The sequence below is a fragment of the Arachis ipaensis genome, chromosome B04 (genome assembly GCF_000816755.2).
Source record: "Arachis ipaensis cultivar K30076 chromosome B04, Araip1.1, whole genome shotgun sequence".
Lineage (NCBI taxonomy): Eukaryota > Viridiplantae > Streptophyta > Magnoliopsida > Fabales > Fabaceae > Arachis > Arachis ipaensis.
The window spans coordinates 63,589,791-63,612,860 of NC_029788.2; the positions used below are offsets into that span (position 1 = coordinate 63,589,791).

General features: G+C 37.7%; 1 protein-coding gene across 1 annotated transcript; it reads right to left on the reverse strand.

Moving 5' to 3' along the window:
- LOC107636519 lies at positions 22,182-22,780 on the reverse strand. Its single transcript, XM_016340021.1, has 2 exons — positions 22,691-22,780; positions 22,182-22,586 (listed from the first exon to the last, which is right to left on the reverse strand). Exons 1-2 carry the CDS (start codon positions 22,778-22,780, stop codon positions 22,182-22,184), a joined length of 495 nt encoding a protein of 164 aa, XP_016195507.1.

Genomic DNA, 23,070 nt, shown 5'->3' on the forward strand with positions numbered 1-23,070 from the left:
GTGTTTTGGAACCCCCTTCAGAGCATGGTTTGCTAGAGATTGAGGATTTACCACCTCAAAAGGGGAACCAAACACGTATACTAAGGCAGAAGAACCACCCAAGCTTGAATTGAAGCCCTTGCCTCCCTCTCTTAAGTAAGTTTTTTTAGGCGAGCTTGATTATTATCCAGTGATTATTTGCTCCTCTCTGAGTTATGATGAATAGGAGGCGTTGATATAGGTGTTTAGAAGCCAGAAAACATCTGTTGGATGGACCATTAATAACTTGAAAGGGATAAGTCCACCTCTGTGTATGTACAAGATTCTACTTGAGGAGGATGCTAAACCCATTGTGCAACCACAAAGGCGGTTGAATCCAACTACGAAATAGGTGGTTCATAAAGAGGTTGTGAAGCTCTAGGAAGCTGGGATAATTTACCCAATTTCTGACAGTCCATGGGTATGTCCCATGCAAGTTGTTCCCAACAAGGGAGGCGTGACAGTGGTCAAGAATGAGAAGAATGAGCTAATTCCAACACAAACCGTCACCAGGTGCTGTATGTGCATTGACTATAGGAGACTCAACACTCCAACTAGGAAGAACCGCTTCCCCTTGCCTTTTATTGATCGGATGATTGAGAGGTTAGTTGGACATTCATTTTATTGTTTTCTAGATGGTTATTCTGGATATAATCAGATTGTAGTGGACCCTCAAGATCTGGAGAGCCGACATTTACTTGTCCTTTTGGTGTATTTGCTTATCCGAGAATTCCGTTCGGATTGTGCAATGTCCTAGCAAATTTTCAAAGGCGTATGCTTTCCATATTTTCTGACATGGTTGAAAAGTTCATTGTGGTATTTATGTATGGTTTTTCTATATTTGGTAATTCTTGTAATTCTTGCCTGAGACATCTTTCCTAGTCTTGAAGTAGTGCCAGGAAACAAACCTTATTTTAAATTGGAAAAAATGTCATTTTATAGTGACTGAAGGTTTGTTCTTGGGCACCGGATTTCAAGTAGAGGAATAGAAGTTGATAAAGCTAAGATGGAGGTAATTGAAAAATTACCACCAACCACTAATGTAAAGGCAATCCAAAGTTTCTTAGCACATTCAGGTTTTTATAGGAGGTTTATAAAGGATTTTTTTAAAATTGCTAAACCTCTAAGCAACCTCTTGGTTGCAAACATTCCTTTTTGCTTTAATGATGATTGTTTGCATGCTTTTGAGACTCTAAATCTCAGCTTGTCTCTGCACCCATCATAGCTCCTCCTAACTGGGATTTACCATTTAAATTGATTTGTGATGCCAATGATCATGCTATAGCAGCTATCTTAGGGCAGAGACAAGACAAGCTTGTTCATGTAATTTTTTTGGCTAGTCGTGTGCTAAATAACACACAAAAGAATTACACAACTACAGAAAGAGAATTAGCTATAGTTTTGGCATTTGATAAGTTTAGGTCCCATTTGATTGGTTCTAAGGTTATTGGTTATACTGACTGATGAATACGCATCATCTACCCTTTTTCTTATCTAAAAGGGCCATAAAAAGTGCATATTCTTATTGAATCAATGCAATTTCATGAACCAAATGATATATATTATGGTACATTGCTTTGAAATGGGTTTGTGCTGAATTTTAGGTGAAAAGAGCAACAAAAGTGGAAGGAAAATAACAAATAAAAATGGGCGTGTGAAGCTGGGCGTGCCACTTGAAGCTCTGGGCGTGGCACGCCAAGCTTTTAAACCAACTCTCAACAATGGGCGTGCCACTTGAAGCTATGGGCGTGGCACGCCAGGCCAACATTCTAGCAAAGAAGGTTGAAGAATTTTACATGGGCGTGCCACTTGGAGCTCCGGGCGCGGCACGACAAGTTTCTGAAGCCAAGATCTCAAAGATGGCATGCCACTTGGTGCTATGGGCGTGGCACACCAGGCTTAAGTTCCAGAGGAGTGATTTTGAGCCCCACTATGGGTGTGGCACCCCAAGAAGTGGGCGTGGCACGCCAGGGCATATGCCAGCCTGACCTCCTCTCATTAAAATGAAAATATCTTGAGCTACACAACTCCAAATGTGGTGATTTCAGTGCCATTAGAAATTAGATATCCAAGGCTTTCCAACCATATATAACACTATATGATGGACACTGGAATTAAGGAAGATATTGACCCTGAAAACACAGGGAGCAAAACACGTCACTACAGAGTTACCAGCCTGACCTCTTCATCTTCAAAGGAACATAACTTGAGTTGTAGAGGTCCAAACGATATGATATTGGTGGCGTTGGAAAGCTGACATCAAGAGCTTTCCAACGATATATAACACTCTAGGGTAAACGTTAAAACATGAGGTGAAAAAATGGCATTATTTTAGCATTGCAAAATCTGGGCGTGCCACTTGACATCGAAGGCGTGGCACGCCAGCTTTATTTTCATAATGGGCATGCCACTTGGAATTCTGGGCGTGGCACGCCAAAGAGTGGGCGTGGCACGCCGGGCTACTTGACAGACTGACCTATCCACCTTCAAATGGGCATAACCTGAGCTACAGAGGTCCAAATGAGTTGATTCCAAAGGCGTTGGAAAGCTAACATCTAGGACTTTTCAACAATATATAATACTTCATAGTGGATATTTATTTTGAAGCCCAACCAACTCCATACGTTCAGCGTTGCAAAGTGGGTCATACTCCAAAGGGCAAAATCAAGTGGGAGTGGCACTTGAAACCACACGCCAACTTCTCCCTGCAGCCCCCAACCTTCAATCAAGCCCACTCCAACTCTCACTCAAGCCACACTCATCAATTAATCAAGGCCACAAGAAGCATCTAGAATAGTTTGTTTTTATTTTATTGTAATTTGCTTTTAATTTCATTTAAGTTTGTAATTTAGGAGAGACTATATAAAGGTATTAGTTTCATAGAATTAATGATGGCTGGATTGGGGGAAGTCTTCGGACCCTCTCTATTCACCATCAATTTCTTCTCTTTTCATTCTTACTTTGTAAATAATTTAGTTATGAATTACTAACTCTTTCCACTGGGAAAGAGAGCTCTATTGTTTTTCAATGGATTGATTGTTTTTATTCTTCTTCTTCTCTTCATCTCTCTTTGATTTACTAGAAAGAATTTCATTCTTCATGATAGCATTCAATTATCTTGGAAAAGAGATTGAATATAATTGGGTTTTATGGGAACCTTGGAAGAGGAAACATAAAACTATGCTTGAAATTCTTTCTCACACATGAAATTCTTCTCATGAGCAATTAGACCAAGGAATTGGCTATTGATCAAGATTTGAGAGATTGAGTCACCAAGGGATTGGGGCTCAATCAATCATGATTGCCAAGAGGTCAATGAGTTGCATGATTGAAGATGAGATGGAATCAATTAATCCGGAGAATGCAATATCTCTTGATCCCAATGCTTATTTTATCTTTCTTTCTTTATTTACTTTATAGTTATTTACTTTTCTGCACTTTACATTTCCAGCACTTTACTTTCTTGTACTTTACTTTCCTTGCCATTTACTTTCTTGCGCTTTATTGCTTTCCTTTACATTCATGTAATTTACATTTCCTTGTTGATTATCACTCCAATTATGAATAGTCTAACTAGGATAATCAATTAACTATTGTTTGCCTTAATCCGTTAATCTCTGTGGGATTCGACCCCACTCCTAGTGGGTTATTACTTGACGATATTTGGTGCGCTTGCCAAAGAACGGATTCATCACTCATTTTATAATGGGGAGTGAATTCCGGTCATCACTGACCATGCTGCTCTTATGTACCTTCTAACCAAATAGGATGCTAAACCAAGATTGATCAGGTGGGTGCTCTTTCTTCAGTAGTTTGATATTATGATTAGAGACAGAAAAGGGGTCAGAGAACTAAGTGGCTAACCACCTTTCTAGGATTGAGCCTGAAGATGTCGTGCAACAACTCATTCCTGTGAATAAGACTTTTTTTGATGAGCAACTCTTTGCTATACAGAGAGCCCCATGGTTTGCAGATATTGCAAATTACAAGGCTCTGAGGTTCATCCTAAAAGAATATACTAAATACTAGGTGAAAAAGCTGCTCAGTGATGCCAAGAATTTCTTGTGGGACGGTCGATCCCACGAGGATTATTGGTTAAGCAAGCTGTGGTTATCTTGCAGATCTTAGTCAGGTGAAAAGAAAAGATGGTTGGTGTTGTAAATGCATAAAACGAAATAATAGAGAAAGCAATATTGAATTGATGTAGAAAAGATGATGAAGAAGTAGTTAAGGTTTCAGAGATGCTTGTTCTTCTGGATTAACACTTCTTAATGTTTACTTCAACAATGAATGATTCATTCAATGGCAAGGCTGTAAATGACTAAAGCCAGGGTCAGTGGTCATTAATCTCCTCAAATCCAAACCAAACGCCAGGAACAGTGGTCATTCAATTTGGAAGAGGGTGAAGCTCACGCCTTCAATATCTAGTGATCTTACTCAAAATACCATAGACAAGGTCAGATATTCCAGAACAGAGAATGAAGCTCTGTGGTTCTAGCCTTAGCGCCACAGAAACTTCAGTCACCCACGACTAACGAGATTTTATGTCACATATCCCAATTAGCCCAGTGATAAATCCACATTTCATGGTATTTATTTGCTCTAATTGGGTGGATTTTATCAACTTTTCCTACACTTATTCAATGAAATAGCATAGTTTCATGATTTCTTCCTAAATTGTGCCTGAAAGTGAAAACATGCTTTTTAGGCCTTTTAATTGCTAAATTTTATTCACTTTAATCCCATTTGGTGCCTTGATGTATTTGTTAAGGGATTTCAGGTTTCCAAGGCAAGCATGGGTTGAAGAAGTGAGAAAAGGAGCATGCAAAAGGGAAGAAACCATGAAGAAATGGAGTTTGGACATTCCAGCATCCTTGCGTGCGCAGAAGCGACGCGTACACGTGACCCACGCGACGCGTGGAAATGAATTTTGGGGGGCGACGCGTACGCGTGACCCGAGTCACGTGAGCTCATTAATGCAAATCGTTGGGGGCGAATTCTGGGCCTTCAAAACCTAGTCCAACTCATTTCTGAAGCTATTTCAACCCCAATTCAAGTGGAAGCAAGGGGGGAGCAATTAGGGTTAGTTTAGCATCATGTAGTTTATTTTCTAGAGAGAGAAGCTCTCCCTTCTCTCTAGAACCTAGGGTTTTTAGTTCTTTTTCTTTGTAATTCCTACTTTTAATTCTTGTTTCATTTACTTTTCCTTGTTATTTATTGTTATGGAATCTTTGTTCTTCTTCATTTCCTTTGTTATTTCCTTTATCTTGCCATTTTTATGTTATGAACACTCTTTGTTAATTTTACTTTTATTTAATGCAATTTATGTTTTATGCTCATTTATTGCTTTCTTTAGTTGTTGTTATGACTTTCTTGCTTTTGGTAGTTAGATTTTATTTTTAATGCAATTTAATTTGGTTTTATTTTCATGCACCCCAAGTGTTTGATAAAATGCTTGGCTTAGTTTTTACTTAGTTTTTCTCCACTCTTGGCTTGAATTTGATAACTTTGGTGACCATTGAGTCATTGATGTCCATTCTTGTTTGATATATTAGAGTAGTTAGTTGATTTGGTCTCTCTTAACTCTAAGTGACCCAATAGTGTTGACTTAGGACTTAGGGATTGGAATCAACTATGCCTATTTGACTTATTTTCGATGTAGGGTTAACTAAGTAGCACTAACTCTTCATAATCATCATATGTTTGTGGTCAATGACTAGGATACGTAATCTTAGCTCTCAATTACTTTCCAAGAGGTTTTCTTGCATTTAAAGTTTAATTACTTTGACTTTTATTGCTTTAATGTTTAATTTCTTGCATGTTTAGGTTTCACACTCTTGGTTGAGAAATTGGGTGTTTGGGTGAAATTGAGTTGTGGATGTCCATTCCGCATTGTGTGAGGATTGTTAATTGGTTTGGTTTCCCTTGACTCTAAGTGACCCACTAGTGTTGATTAGGACTGAGGGATTGGAATCAATTATGCCCTTTTGACTTATCCTCGATGTTGGGATAGACTAATTGGGATTAATTCACACACAATTACCATGTTTGTGGTCCACAACTAGGATAGGAATACTTAATTACCCACTTCTTGCCAAGAGTCCTTTTAATCATTTAATCTACATTTTCATTGCTTTTAATTGCTTTCCTTTTAATTTCTTGCATGATCATTCACTCTCTTACTATTTACATTTCTTGCCTCTCTTGCCTTCCAATCCCCATTTCCTCCCATAGTCAATAACATGACACTTAATTGCAACTCCTAGGGAGGACGACCCGAGGTTTAAGTACTCTCGGTTATTTTAATTTGAATTTTAACATTTGATTGTGAGAGTTAGTTGTTGATTTAGCTATACTTGCAATGAATCAATAATCAATTCCTTACATGTCACCCAGATACGTGTGGGAATCTGTGATGCACTCTCAAGCTGCAGCTCAATACTATTCTGTTAGGGACTCACAAGAACTCATGTAGAATCAATGGTCATACGTCCGTTCCACCCTAGGTCCATAAGGATGAAGAATGAAAATGCATCATAGAATATAATCAAAGATAAATTAAAGTAGAAAGGTAATTGTATTAATCCATCGGAATCAGCAGAGCTCCTAACCTTAACCTAGGAGGTTTAGTCGCTCATACTGTACAGAAAATCATGTATGCTATGTTCTGAGGGGCATAAGATCCTAAACATAGGTGATCTAAACCTATATATACTAGTCTTATAATTAAAAATTACAAAAGTGAAATAAAATAAGCAGAAAGGTGCGAAAATCTACTTCTGGACCCACTTGGTGAGTGTTTGGGCTAAGCTTGGCGTCTAACTTGAAGGAGTGGGTGTTGGGTAAATATGCTGCTTCTTTGCTCCCCTTGTGGCGTTGAATGCCAGTCTTGGGCGTTCAACGTTGGCTTCAGTCCTCCTTAGGTGTTGAACGCCAGAAAAGGGATAGTTTGGGCATTCAACGCCCGTTTTGGGTAGTCGAATCCAAAGAAAAGTATAAAGCATTATACATTGCTGGAAAGCCCTGGAAGTTGGCTTTCCAACGTCATTAAGATCGCGTCAATTGGGCCTCTGTAGCTCCTGAAATTCTCATTTGAATGCATGGAGGTCAGGATCTGACAGCATCTACACTCCTTTCTTTGCCTTTGAATCAGACATTGCCAAAACTTGCCAAATTTACCCAAAAATAACCTAAAATCATATAAAAAAACACAAAAGATCAAAGTAGTATCCAAAAAGTTAATTTTGCAATAAAATCTACTAAAACATAATAAAACTTAACAAAATATACTAAAAACACTAGAAAAATAGCATCAAAAAGCGTATAAAATATTTGCTCATCAGAACACCAAACTTAAACTGTAGCTTGTCCTCAAGCAACCAAAAAGAAGTAGGACTAAAAAGAGGAGAAAGATACAATAAGTGTCAGAGTTTTCAATGAAACTCAGTTGCAAGTATTGAATGGGGCTAATAGCTCTTTACTTCTGAACAGTTTTGGCATCTCATTTTCCTTTGAAGTTCAGAAATATTGACATTTCTTAGAACTAGAATCCAGATGATATTATTGATTCTCTTAGTTCAGTTCTTCTTGATTCTTGAACACAGCTTCTTTTAGTGCTTTGCACCCTTTTGAGCCTAGCTGTGACTCTAAGTGTTATGTTTTCTCGTATTACCACTGGATACATAGAGGCCACAGGCACTTAATTGGGGGAACCCTTTTTATTCGAATTTAACTTTGCTTAAATTTCCAGTCAGTGATGCCCAGAGTTCTTAAGTGTACTCTTTTTCTTTGGATCACGACTTTAACTGCTCAGTCTCAAGCTTTTCACTTGACACCTTCACACCACAAGCATTTAGTTAGGAATAGAAACTCAATTGAGCTTTTTAGGCTAATTTTTAACCCTCCTAACCATTGATGCTCAAAGCTTCAGATCCTTGCTCTTTTGATTTTTCTTTTATGAGCATTCTTTTCTTTTTCTCTTTTTTTTTCTTTTTCTTTTTCTGCTACTTTTTCTTGCTTCAGGAATCAATATTTTTTATTTTTCCGGGATCCAATAATACTTTTCTAAATCCTTTGTTCTTTCAAGAGCCAACATTCTCAATTCCAATATCAATTGTGCACTGTTAATTCATACATTCAGAAAATGAATGCAAGGCCACCACATCTTAAACAATTGGAATCTCTCATGACATGCTTAAAACTTATGTATCTCACTGTTTTTTTTTTCAAATAATTTTTTTTAAGCTTGGCGAGGATACAATGAATATCTTATAACCAAAATGAAACAAGAAAATAAAACTCAAAAATAACATATACTAAACGTGATCATGAACTTATAAGAGAAAACAGACAAGAATTTAAAGTACAATAAAAATAGAAATAAAGCAAATAGAGAGATAATGAGACTCAACAACCTCAGTGATGGCGGCTACTGCTCCCTCTGGAATATCCAATGGAGCATTTGATCTCCTCTATGTCCCACCCCTGTCTCAACTATTCCTCTATCAATCTTCTCTGATCTTCTCTCATCTCATGGAGGATAGTGGCGTGCTCTTGGTGCTCCACTCTCAACTGGTCCACGCTTGAGCTCAGCTCCCCTATTGAGGTGTTCAGTTGATCCCAATAGTCACGGAGAGGAAAGTACATCCCTTGAGGCATCTCAGAGATCTCTGGTGGAGGCGGCTACACATGCTTTTACTGGGGTTCATGTGCAGGCTCTCTCACATGCCCGATCTTCCTCTTTGTGATGGGCTTATCCATTTCATTGAGGGTGTCTCTGGCTATGCCAATTCCAGCAGAATTGAATAGGTGATGTATGAGGTTTGGGAACGCTAACCTCACTTGAGTGGAGGTCTTTTCAGCCACCTTGTACAATAATTGAGGTATCACTGATAAACCACTATTTTATGGTTTATATTGTGCTAAATTGAGTGATTTTTCATCCATTATTCTCACGCTTATTCATAGAAATTGCATGTTTTATGTTTTCTTTCCTGATTTTGTGCTCTGATTGAAAACATGCCTCTTTGGGCTTTAAATTTGATATGTTTAATCCTCTCTTATTACCATTTGATGCCTTGATATGTGTGTTAAGTGTTTTCAGAGATTACAGGGCAGGAATGGCTTGGAGAATGGAAACGAAGCATGCAAAAGTGGAAGGAATACAAGAAGTTGAAGAAATTGCTAAGCTGTCCAGCCTGACCTCTTCGCACTCAAACGATCATAACTTGAGCTACAAAGGTCCAAATGATGCGGTTCTAGTTGCGTTGGAAAGCTAACGTCTGGGCTTCGATTTGATATATAATTTATCATAGTGTCCGTACATCTAGGTGACGCGAACGCGTGCTCCACGCGGACGCGTCGCAGTGATGAAAAACCAGTGTGGCAGATTTCGCCTCCAGCAATTTCTGGGCTGTTTTTGACCCAAGTTTCGGCCCGGAAAGCACAGATTAGAGGATATAAAGTGGAGGAATGTATCCATTCATGAGGATGGCTCATAATTCGCAATTTTAGGATTAGATGTAGTTTTAGAGAGAGAGGCTCTCTCCTCTCTCTTAGGATTAGGATTAGGATTAGGCTTAGGATTAGGATTAGGATTCCTTTTATTTTATGAACTACTTCAATCATAGGTTCAATGTTCCTTTGCTTTAATTTCTCTTCTACTCTTATTTATTCTATTATTTTATTTTAGTTTGTTAATATTGGTTTATGAATTCCATGTTAGGATTGATTTTCTTTATTTAATATAATTTGAGGAATTTCAGGTTTATGATTGTTTTATTCTATTTATGATTGCTTTCAATTTAATTTAGATTTATTTTCCCTTTTGGCTTTGGTTAAGTGATTGGTAAGACTTGAGTTATCAAACTCAGCTGTTGTTTGAACATTGGAATTTGCTTATTGACTTGGATCCCTCTAAAGCTAGGACTTGAGGACTTGAGGAATCAAGTTGATTAGTCCACTTGACTTTCCTTTATTTAGTAAGGGTTAACTAAGTGGGAGCAAAATCCAATTCTCATCACACCTGATAAGGATAACTAGGATAGGATTTCCAGTTCTCATACCTTGCAAGAGATTTTCTAATTATTAATTTATTTTTCTCGTCATTTAAATTACCTGTTCCTTATTTCAAAAACCCAAAAATATACTGTTTTCTATAACCAATAATAAATCATACTTCCCTGCAATTCCTTGAGAAGACGACCCGAGGTTTGAATACTTCGGTTATAAATTATATTGAGTTTTGTTATTTGTGACAACCAAACTTTTGTACGAAAGGAATTCTTGTCGGTCTAGAAGCTATATTTACAACAGGAATTTATTTTTTATATAATTCTAGATCGCGCGAAAATTTCGTTCGTCAAAATGGCGCCGTTGCCGGGGAATTGCAAACGTGTGCCCTATTATTGGTTATTGTAAATATTTACTTTTAAATTATTTTTTTCGAAAAAAAATTATTCAGATTTTTATTTTAAAATTTTTTATCTTATCTTATCTTAGTTTTAAATTTCAAAATTCAAATCTTTTTCAAAAATCATATCTTTTTCAAAATCTTATCTTATCTTAGTTTTAAATTTCAAAATTCAAATTTGAAAATTTAAAATTCAAAATTTATTTATTTTATTTATTTTATTTTCCTTTGCTTGTTTATTTGTTTTTGTTTTTAATTTTTATTAGTTACTATGAGTTCTCACCCCCGTCGCTTTGAGTTTGGTTCTAATGTTATTACAAGGAATGGAAATTATAACAGGAACATGCATCAAGGTCGAAACAATCACAGATGGAAGGAGCCACAAGGATCTGATCAACCCTTTCGGCAACAACACCTTCCAAGATACCATGGACAACGACCATCTTACAATGCATGCCAAGACAATAGTTATGGTGGACCCCTTCGTGACAAACCACCTCCACCAGGTTACTATGGTCAAGAGCTATTCCGAGGTGCATACCAAGATGATAGATATGGTGGACCCCCTTGCAGTTACCAGCAAGCTCTATCATATGCCAATGAACTACCTCCTCAAAATAGCTTTGGACCACCATACTCACAAGCCTCTACTACCAAACACCATCACATGATCCTAACCCTTATCTACCAAATCAACCACCCTATGAGCCATATGAACCATATCTAGAACCACCTCAATTTCAACCCAATTACTCCCAAGAACCACCACCTCCATATACACCATGTCTACATCCATCAATTCAAGAGCACTATGATCCTAATCATGTTATTCAAGCTGGACAAGAATCAAGGGATCATCTCAAGGAAACAGTGGATAAATTTCATGCAACCCTTCATCAACTGGAGCAAGCGATAAATTGATTACCTTTCCGACATTCGAACACTCAAGGAACCCCCATGGCTTCATGTGGACAATCTAATGAAGAACGCAGCATGAAGGAGACACTAGAAACTCCGATGGATAGTAAGGAGCATAACTTTGTACTGGAACAAGTGGAGGAAGCCGAAATTATCAAAGAAGAAAAATTGGTTGAAGACTTAGGAGCTTCAGAACCTTCATGGGAAAATGCAGTCAAAGAGCCTCCTTCAAAGACGTTTGAAATAGATGTTGAGGAGGGTGTACAACCTCCAAGGCATATCATGGTTGAAGACTTTTAAGGGGATGATCAAGAGATGGATTCAATCATTGATGAATTCTTACCTACATTTGAATCCTCTCCCATTGGACTTGACATGGAGATTAAAGAAGAAGAAGCACAACCTCCCATGCCCTTGATGAACAATGAAGAAGAAATCAAATTGGAAGAAAGCTACCAGGAGGAAGAGGTTGAAATTGAAGAAGCTTGCAAAGAGGTGGAAGTTGTTAAGGAAGAGCACAAGGAAATTGAGCTGGAAATCACCTTGCCAAAGTTGTTGGAGACCTCTCCCCCAAAGCCATCCATCCCTTCATTCAAGTGGGTAAATCTCTCATTTCTAACCTTAATTAGCACACTTGAATATACTTTGCTTGAGACAGATGGTCAGCTTATAGCTCTTTGTGGCTATAAGAGCAAGCGGGAGATGGTTAGTGGTAGAAATTGTCATGCAAGGTTCAATATGGTTGCATGCTCCAAATTGAAGTACAAAGGTTGGTACAATTCTCAATTGAATGGGTCTAGGAAGCTGTTTGGATGTCTCAGTGAGAATTTCAGTTGCGTTCTACCCGGATGGAATCATGATGATCAACAAAAAGACGGGTGCAAAAGCAAGGTTTGGGACCCTGGAATTCATTCCAACAATCAACACTCTTTGGGTCTTGTCACTTGCTTCAACTTGCTTGAAGACTTTATGCGTCTAATTTGGGACCCCGGAGGTTATTGGAAGTACAAACATTGGTGGAGATTCCTAGATCAGTTCAAGCACAAGCCTCCATGACAAGGAGCTCACCAAATCTCCAACTTAAGGACTTTAACTAAAAGTGCTAGGTGGGAGACAACCCACCATGGTATAATCATTCCTTTTTTTTATTCTTAATCTTATTTTATTTTATTTTTACTAGTGTTCATTCATAATTTTTGCATATTCACCTGCATTCTGCATTTGCATCTGCATATTGCATTAAAAAAAATCGCACGCGACGCGAAAGCGTCGTTGACGCGTCTGCGTCATAGGTGCATTTGGAAGAAAAGAGTATCGAACAGAAAGTCACGCGAGAGCGTGGCTGGAGGCGTGCCTTAGGCACAAACATGCCCACGCGACCGCGTCGATGACGTGTCCGCGTCATTTAGAAAAATAGCCTCCCACGCCCGCGTCACCCACGCGAACGCGTGGCTCTGTAAAATCAACGTAAAAGAGGTGTATGGTAGCAAGTTATGATGGAGTGAGGCTGGAACTATGCTGGATGCACCAGCTCCATCACGCGACCGCGTGCCTTACGTGGCCCAGTCATCCTCCAAATATGGCCATTCACGCGATCGCGTCAACCACGCGATCGCGTCACCCCAAATTTTTGGCAAATTGGGTTTGAAACAGAGAGTTGCGCGAACGTATGGCTGCCCTCGCGCCATTCGCATAAATCAAGTCACGCGATTGCGTGATCCACACGTCCGCGTCACCTGAAATTATCGTCCGCCACACGATCGCGTGACCCACGCGTCCGCGTCATATGCGACGCACAGCTTATCCAGATCAGCCAATATATCTTATCTTTTCTTCTCCAGATTCAAATCTTTTCTTTCCCTTATTATTTCTTTCTTCTCTCTTCTTCCTTCTTTATTCTATCTCACTTTTTACTTTCCCCTCCCTTATTTTTCACTTTCATTCTATTTTTACTTAATTTATTTGCATACTTTCATTCATTATATTTTAATTTTATGCATAGTTTTATTTTCTTTTCTACAGTTATTCTTTTTACATTGGTGTTACTTGTTCATATTCAGCTATTATATCTTTTCTGGTATTATTTTTGCGCTTAGTGACTTATTTTCCACTGTTGGGTAATATTTAAGTCAATGCTCATCTTTTATGATACTTGTATTACTTTTTCATTGACATGAGCTTATACTGTCTTGCATTACCCACACTCTCTCCCCTATTGTTGCAATTTTTGCACTATTAATATGCCATGTGCTTCTACTGTTTTCTCACTTGTATGTTGTAGCTACCATGTAATTAGAACTCTTATTATTTGGCATTACCCACTCATATTTTATTTGTTTTCTATCATTATTTTTAGGTTCCTGTTCTTCTTTTTCTCTTCTTTCAGGCTAGCCACTGAAGAAGGAAAAAGGGAGAAACTTCTATATGGAGCAACAGATAAGTCCATCTGCACAATCTCTAGAGAAAAGCATCAGTTGTAGCATCCCGTCCACTTGCACATCTTAGCATGCACCAAGGACGGTGCAATCTTTAAGTGTGGGGAGGTCAATACCAATCTCTGTGGGTTAGTTATTTCCTCTCAAACACCAATGTTTAAATTTTCTTTGTAGTTAGTTGTTGCATGTTTGATTACATATTTGTTTGATTTTGTGCATTTAACCACTACTTGGTTAAAGTAATATTTTCTTTTTCAAGAAACTTTTTATAGCATTTCACTCATTTAAATTAAAATTTTTGTTAAACTTGTTTGAAGAAATATTATACTGGAACATGGTTTAGAGCTCAAACACACAAAACCAGTGAGATTTTGAGCCTATTTGAATTGGTTGCATTTTATCAACGAATATTTTATTTTTGGTGTGTGTTGTTCCCTCTAAAATTGTGATCTTTGTCTTGCTTAATTCTATATTTCCATGATTTGATGTATGCATGAACTTACATGATTGAGGCCCTTGTTTCACTAAGCTTACATACCCATATGGCCTTAACCTTTCATTATCCTTTGCAAACCAATTTTGAGCCTATTTTACCCCTTTGTTCTTTACTTTATCTCATCACTAACTCTAAGTGGAAAATAATAATGTCCTTAATTTGAATCCTTGGTTAGCTTAGACTAGTGAGAGTGCTGATGAATTAAGTGTGGGGAAAAGTGGGTTTGAAAACGTTTGGTTTGAGAATTGGGTGTTATATATCTTTATGAAAATGTGAAAGAAATGTTTAGGACATATTCATGCATTCAATAATTTAATCATATGCATTAAGAAAAAAAAACAAAAGAGAAAAAAAATAGGCATATATATATATATATATAAAGAAAGAAAAGAAAAAAAGAGCAAATAATAAAAGGGGACAAAATGCCCCAAAGTAAATGGTGATATCAATGCATATGTACTGTACTTAAAATAGGATGCATGAATATGTGGAAAACATGGTTAATGGATAGTTAGATGTGGTATTATGATTACATGGATTGTCTTAAGTTAGGTGGGAAAAGTTTAAGTTAATTAAGGATTCAGATTTTAGTCCACTTGACCAAATACAATCCCACCTTGACCCTAACCCCATTACAACCCTTAAAAGACCTCCTGACATGTGTATTTATACATTAAATTTTTTTTGATTGTTAGAAGAAAAGCAAGCCTTAGAAAGCAAGATTAGTAGAGAATTGAGAGATCGAACCTTAAACACTTGAGCGATTAAAAGTGCATACACTTCCAGTGAGGGTTCGATGCTCGATTCCTTGTTCCCGGCTTTCATGAGCTATTTTCTTCTGTAAGTCTATTTGTACTTCATTTTTATGATTTGAATTAGTGAAATCCAGTTCATATTTGTTCTTAAAAGATTTATTTACTTTTAACCAAGTAGGTAGAATCATTTTTTGCATGTAGTTGCATTCATATAGATAGGTTGCATTTCCTACATCACACCATTCCTTTTTACTCCTTTATAGCTTCTCTTGAGCTTAGCATGAGGACATGATAATGTTTAAGTGTGGGGAGGTTGATAAACCACTATTTTATGGTTTATATTGTGATAAATTGAGTGGTTTTTCATCCGTTATTCTCACGCTTATTCATAGAAATCGCATGTTTTATGTTTTCTTTCCTGATTCTGTGCTATGATTGAAAACATGCTTCTTTGGGCTTTAAATTTTCTATGTTTAATCCTCTCTTTTTACCATTCGATGCCTTGATATATGTGTTAAGTATTTTCAGAGATTACAGGGCAGGAATGGCTTGGAGGATGGAAAGGAAGCATGCAAAAGTGGAAGGAATACAAGAAGTTGAAGAAATTGCTAAACTGTCTAGCCTGACTTCTTCGCACTCAAATGGTAATAACTTGAGCTACAAAGCTTTAAATGATGCGGTTCCAGTTGCGTTGAAAAGTTAACGTCTGGGGCTTCGATTTGATATATGATTTGCCATAGTGGCCGTACAGCTAGGCGATGCGAACGCGTGCTCAACGCGCACGCGTCGCAGTGACGAAAAACCAGCGTGGCAAATTTCGCCTCCAGCAATTTTTGGGCTGTTTTTGACCCAGTGTTTGGCCCAAAAAGCACAGATTAGAGGCTATAAAGTGGAGGAATGTATCCATTCATGAGGACGGCTCATAATTCGCAATTTTAGGATTAGATGTAGTTTTAGAGAGAGAGGCTCTCTCCTCTCTCTTAGGATTAGGATTACGATTAGGATTAGGATTCCTTTTATTTTATGATTACTACTTCAATCACAGGTTCAATGTTCCTTTGCTTTAATTTCTCTTCTACTCTTATTTATTCTATTATTTTATTTTATTTTGTGAATAATGGTTTATGAACTCCATGTTAGGATTGATTTTCTTTATTTAATATAATTTGAGGTATTTCAGATTTATGATTGTTTTATTCTATTTATGATTGCTTCAAATTTGATTTAGATTTATTTTCTCTTTTGGATTTGGTTAAGTAATTGGTAACACTTGAGTTATCAAACTCAGCTGTTGTTTGAACATTAGAATTCGCTGATTGACTTGGATCCCTCTAAAGCTAGTCTTTCCATAGGAGTTGACTAGGACTTGAGGATTCAAGTTGATTAGTCCACTTGACTTTCCTTTATTTAGTAAGGGTTAACTAAGTGGGAGCAAAATCCAATTCTCATAACACCTGATAAGGATAACTAGGATAGGATTTCTAGTTCTCATACCTTGCCAAGAGATTTTCTAATTATTAATTTATTTTTCTCGTCATTTAAATTGCCTATTCCTTATTTCAAAAACCCAAAAAATACTGTTTTCCATAACCAATAATAAATCATACTTCCTTGCAATTCCTTGAGAAGATGACCCGAGGTTTGAATACTTCGGTTATAAATTTTATTGGATTTTGTTACTTGTGACAACCAAACTTTTGTACGAAAGGAATTCTTGTCGGTCTAGAAGCTATACTTACAACGGGAATTTATTTTTAATAAAATTCTAGATCGCACGAGAATTTCGTTCGTCAATCACTTCATGTAACCCCACCTCATTCCCAAGTATAATTCGGTGAATCATTATTGCTCGGTCAATAGTAACCTCAGATCGGTTAATTGTGGGGATGGTGAAGTATTGGATAAACTCCAACCATCCTCAGGACACAGCCTTGAGGTCAAGCCTACCTAGTTGATAGGGCTTCCCTTGTGCGTCCCTTCTCTACTGAGCTCCTTCCACACAAATATCCGCAAGGACTTGATCCAATCTTTGGTCGGAGTTGACCCTTCTAGTGTAAGAGTGTGGGTCTCCTAGCATGTGTGATGTAACGACCCAATTTCTGGTACGTCATGATCATACTAGAAACTGAGCGCTACCAACTTGTCTACCTAATTATTATCTATTATTTATTATATGAGCCTGATTCGTTGTTAAAAGCGTAGTTATTTTACGAGATACTTTTTTTTTAAAAACGTTTGGATTAACAAACAGTATCATTCATAATCAATTCACATATGATAATATATAAAACAATTATAAACAACCACACATAAATACATCACAAGCAGTTGACAATATTTGGTGATCCAGCCTTTATTAGAGTATAGACATTTAGTTAGAACACCCCTAGACATAGCTAGATAATAACTATATACATATATATACATACAACATCCCAAGTCCTGACCTGTTCAAGAAGTCCCTAAGCTGGCACCCAGGCTAGCCTAGACTCTATACTAACCTAGTCCCTCTAAATTACTAAAGCGAGGGAAAGTACGTTCTAGGTCTTCAAAACTCAAGTCAGGTGGATCATCATCAAAAGGTGGAAGGTCGTCTACTAATCCTCTGCACGATCATATGTCATCAAAGAGCATCTCTCAAGTACTTCATCGAGTGGCCACATAACAGCAACATCGTACGGAGGACTTAGGTTAAAGTTTGTAGATAAGCAGGGTGCAGACATTGGCTGGCCTCACAGTATATACATATAAACAGGTAACAGAGTTCACTCTAGACTCAGAAGACTACCTAGAGCAGAATTCTCTTTGCAGAACAATCATCAGCAAACTACAGAAGGGTACTCATGCTTCCATCTGAAGGGGGAAAGGGGAGAGAAGGGGTAAGAACTGGGGAGTTCTTAGTAGGGCCGGGGCTATTAGTTACGTTCATTAATTCTGTGTTGTTTAGCAGATAAATAGCAGAATACCGAGAAGTAGTAGATAGAAGAAACAGATAAATAGAGAAAATAGAGAAAACAAAAAGCAAAACACAAACAAAAGAATACAAGAAAACAAAACACAGACACAGAGAATAGAATGAAAACAAAGAAGGCATACATTCAAACAACAATCATAACAGAGGAAATGCGCAACCAAATATGATGCATGTCTAGCCCTAGTGCAGGTAATGAGCTCATCTGTCGGTTACATACCCGCTCCCGACGTTACCCAGCAACCTCTGTCTGGATAAGGCTTTCCTGTTGGCAATATCCACTGCAAGCAACCTTTGTCTTGCAGGGTGGCACTTATTAGCCGATATACGCCCAACAGACTCACTGTAAGCAACCTCTATTTTACAGGAGCAACAACATACTCACTGTAAGCAACCTCTGTCTTACAGGAGCAACAACACACTCACTGTAAGCAACCTCTGCTTACAGGAGCAACAACACACTCACTGTAAGCAATCTCTGTCTTATAGGAGCACACTCATCTCGATACCTCTGTAAGCAACCTCTGTCTTACAGCAAAGCATTATAGCAAGGTATCCCATGAAAGCGTTCTCAGTGGTCGTACCACCATCTATTTGACTGCCTCTCTGCAGCAGATTCTTACATAATCATTCTCATTATCATCATTCATTAACATTCTCATTATTCATCATCACTTTTATATTCTTATGCAGTACCTCTTTCTTTCTCTATTCAATCATGCTATACAAACTCTACAGCTTTTACTTTTACAACAACTTAACTCAAACCATTTCTCTTTATCACATTACTTTTTTCTCTTTGTCTTTTTACTTTTCTCTGATTACTCTTTTCTCTGTATCCCGTTATTCTTCTCTGGTTACTCTGTTCTCTGTGTTTCTTTACTCTGCTTTGATTTCTCTGCTTAACATATGTATTTAAAGCTTATGTAAATTTTGGTATGAATAGTTTGTTTGTTCCAAGTATAGGTTCATTAAGTCTATACTGAAACAGTTTAAATTTTCATATTATACCTAACCCTAGTTGGAACTCAAGAACTAACTATGTTGCCCTAATTCGTTCACTAATCTCTGTCTATTTTTCTGTCATTAAAACTTTACAGACTTTTTCTTCGACTTTTATCTTTTCTTCAACTTTTTATCTTTCTTTTATCTTTGCCTCACTAACATTTTATTACCACTCCCTAAGTGTTTTATGAAGGTAATTATGAAATTCTGCACTTAAAGTTGTCTTTCTAAAGCTTTTACAGAAAACTGCCTTTTCCGCATTATTTTATTATTTTTATTAAAATATTATTTTTAATTAAATATTATTATTTAATATTTTATTATTATTTATTATTTTATCATTAAATTTTCGAAAATTACCCCCACTTTAACTTTTAACCTTTAAAATTCACTTTTTACCACCCCTAACTTTTAATATTTCTACTTTAACCACCCTAACTTTTAGAAATTACCAAAATAACCCCCAAACACCAAATTAATTACTTCCTTGCCCTTTTATGAATCAAAAATGTGTTCTTCATTATTCTTCACCACACTCAAAGTGTTCTTCGCGTTCTTCATAAATTCTTCAGATTCTTTCTCTGTTTTTACCCGTTTTTCAGTCTTTTCAGCAACCGATTTTACCATAATTCATAATAAATTAGGAGCCACTAAAACCCCATCTTTTCTACATGATTTTAACACAAATTGAACCCCAATTTAAGGGTTAGGGTTTCGTTTTCCAGCAGCCACAAGAACACAAGTTCATAGCTTGAATTTCATCAAATTTCATCAAAATTTCACCAAATTTTCAACAAGAATCACTCATATAAACAATCAATTTCAAGCACAACCAAACCATATCATAATTACACAACTCAAACACAATCAATCAAGATTAAATTCGTCAAACTCTACCTGGTTTTTCTCCTCCTAATTTGGTTAGACTTTCAGGTGGTCCTTAAGTACTTTTTCCTCCTAAATCACATCAAGAACAACTTTAAATCCAAAAACCCTCAACTAACCAAATCTCACTCAGAATCTTAGGAAGTGATTTCTAACCTTAGACTTGCTGGAAATTCACGTTTCTTGGCCCTCAAGTCAAGTTAAGCATGATTCCTAAGGAAAAACATCAAGAAACACATGTTTTGCATGGTTTTCCTTGAAAACCAAATTGAAGAGGGAGGGAGACAGCCATCTCACCTTATTTCTAGCCTTGATATATTACATGGTTATGTAGAGGAAGAAGAGAGGATCATTTTGGTGAAATCGGAATTTTGATTTGAGTTTTAGTTCAGCAGAAATCAAGCTTTGAAGATTTAGAACTAAAAACTTTTCTCTCTTTTTCTCTCTTGAGAATTTCGGCTACAAGGTAAAAATGAACCAGCCTTGGGGGTCTTGGAGGTGTAAGTTGAGTTGTGATTGGTTGGCTTGGAGGTGGATTAAAATAATATTAAAATATCTCAGGTGTATAGCTACTAAAACTAGATATATCGGAACACTTATAAAAACATCTCTAAAAATTATTTTCTGAGCTACTAGCATAAATGACAATAGTAACATATTTATTATGAGAATAAAACATGTATAATGAGGCCTTAGCATTGCTAAAGTCATCAGAGAGTGATGGTGCTAAGCTGCACCAGTAAACTGTGAACCCGGTTTAACCGATTTCCTATTTTTAACTAAAACAGACCAAGTAACCTTATAATATCATTCAAGCATCTTATAATACTAATATAATGTTAATATTATACTATTATCTTTTTTCTCTCATGAATCGAGACTGGTTCATCAAACTGAGACTATTTACGAAAATCAGAATCAAAACTCCTAACCGATACGGTTCAAAAACTAGGGTCTTCGTGACTGCGTTGTCGAGCTTGCCTCAAAAGAGGTTTTGGCTTAAAGATGACATAATGACAATGAGGATTGAGATGCTTGATGATAAAGCAGAGGTGTTTCCTCTACTGATCTTCCGGAGAAATCCGTGCTTCTAGAAAAGATCTCGCGTACTCGAAAATCAGGGTTGTTACATGTGGCAATTGTAGCACCACTCTCAAACTTTCTGGGCTGAAATCTAAGAGTTGCTCTCGGTAATGTGGGGTAATGTGGAAGAAGAAGGGTGTGGAAAGTGTATAGGGTTATAGGGAGAGAGAGTCGAGGAGGTGTGTGTATGAAGGGTTGTGTGAGGGGGTATATATAGGATTAGGATATGGTATAAGGTTCGGTTATGCGGGGAAGAAAGGGTGGGAATGGTTTGAATTTGAATAGGGTGTGGTTTTCAAGGTTTAGAAAGTAAGAGAGAGAAAGGGGAGGTGGGGTAGGTGAGGTAAGTGGAGATTCTGTGGGACCCACTAGCTTAAGAAGCATGAAACTTCGAGCTCCCTGTCCCCTACCTGGCATTCAATACCAGGAATTGGCGTTGAACGTCCATAGGGGGTTAAGATGCAGGCCTGGCAGCTCTATATGGGGCGTTAAATGCCCAGCATTGCTCCCTATTTGGCATTAAACGCCAATGTGTATCCCTCAGGGGTGTTGAATGCCCAAGCTGCTCCCTTTCTGGCGTTCAATGCCAGTAATTCCTCCTCAATGGGCGTTGAACGCCCAGAGGAGATCAGGGAGAGGGTCTTCTGAGCTCCTACATGGGCATTGCATGCCCAGCTTCCTCCTTGTCTGGCATTCAACGCTCGCAAGAGGCTCTCCTCAGGGTGTTCTGTTATTAGTTCTGCATGTCTCTATTTCTGTCCTAAGTGCTGCACATGATCACAAACATCAAAATGCTACAAAAAACTATGATATAAAACTCAAAATAAATGAAATAAAACTAAAAATACCATGTGAATAGTTGGGTTGCCTCCTAACAAGTGCTTCTTTACTGTCATTAGCTTGACGGACAGCTCCTTTACGGAGGTAGATAGGGGCTCAGATCTTAACCCCTTACAGTGAACTTTCTTCCTGTGCTCTCATGAATGAGCTCTACATGCTCTTGAGATAGGATCCGGTTCACAGTATATGGAATGACTGGACTTTTGGTGAAGAAAACTCTCATGGCAGGTAAGAGGTCTTCAGTGAGGATCTTTTTGTCCCTCTAGTATTTAGGTACCTTCTTCTTAGTACCTTCCTTATGAGTGCTTGATGATGTTTGCTGAAAACCAAACTTAGAGTTGCTGTTCGGGGCCTCTGTAAAGCTCTATACTAAGAGGGAAGGCTGGAACACTATGTGTTGCACAATGGTACCTCCTATGTCAGAGGGAGACTGAGGGTTGGGGATCTTGAACCAGATACAATCCTCATGTGGTCTCAGAACTAGCTTTCCTCTTTCCACATCAATTATGGCTTTAGCAGTGGCTAGGAAAGGCATTCCAAGGATGATGGATTTATCTCTGTCCTTCCCATTGTCTAGGATTACTAAATCAGTAGGGATGTACAGGTCTTCAACCTTTACTAGGACATCTTCCACCACGCCATATGCCCTTTTCAGGGACTTGTCTGCCAACTCCAATGAGATCTTGGCACGCTGTACCTCTAGAATTCGCAGCCTCTTTATCATAGAAAGAGGCATGAGGTTGATGCTTGAGCCAAGGTCACATAGTGCCTTCACAAAGGTGATGGTCTCTATTGTACAATGAATCAGGAAGCTTTTGGGATTTAACACGGTATCATCTTCTGGACTAAGGCACTACACTCCTTGGCTAGTACCACAGTATCATCTTCCTCCTCCAATGCCTTTCCATGAGAAAAGTTGGCCTTCAGCTTTGGTGCACAAAACTGGCTCAGCACGTTTCGCATAGATAGACCAGCAAGTATACTAGGTCATCCAAGTAATACCTCAGGTGAGTGAGGGTCGATCCTACAGAGACTGTTGGTTTGAGCAAGCAGTGGTTACCTTGCAGATCTTAGTTAGGTGGATAACACTTATAGTTTGTTACAAAAACCATATAAAATAGATAAATAAATAAACATTACTGAACAGGTGTTAAATCAATGGTATGAGACCGGTTGAGGCTTTAGAGATGCTTTGTCTTTCTGGATTAACTTTTCTTACTGTCTACTTCAATAACTTTTTAATTCCTTCAATG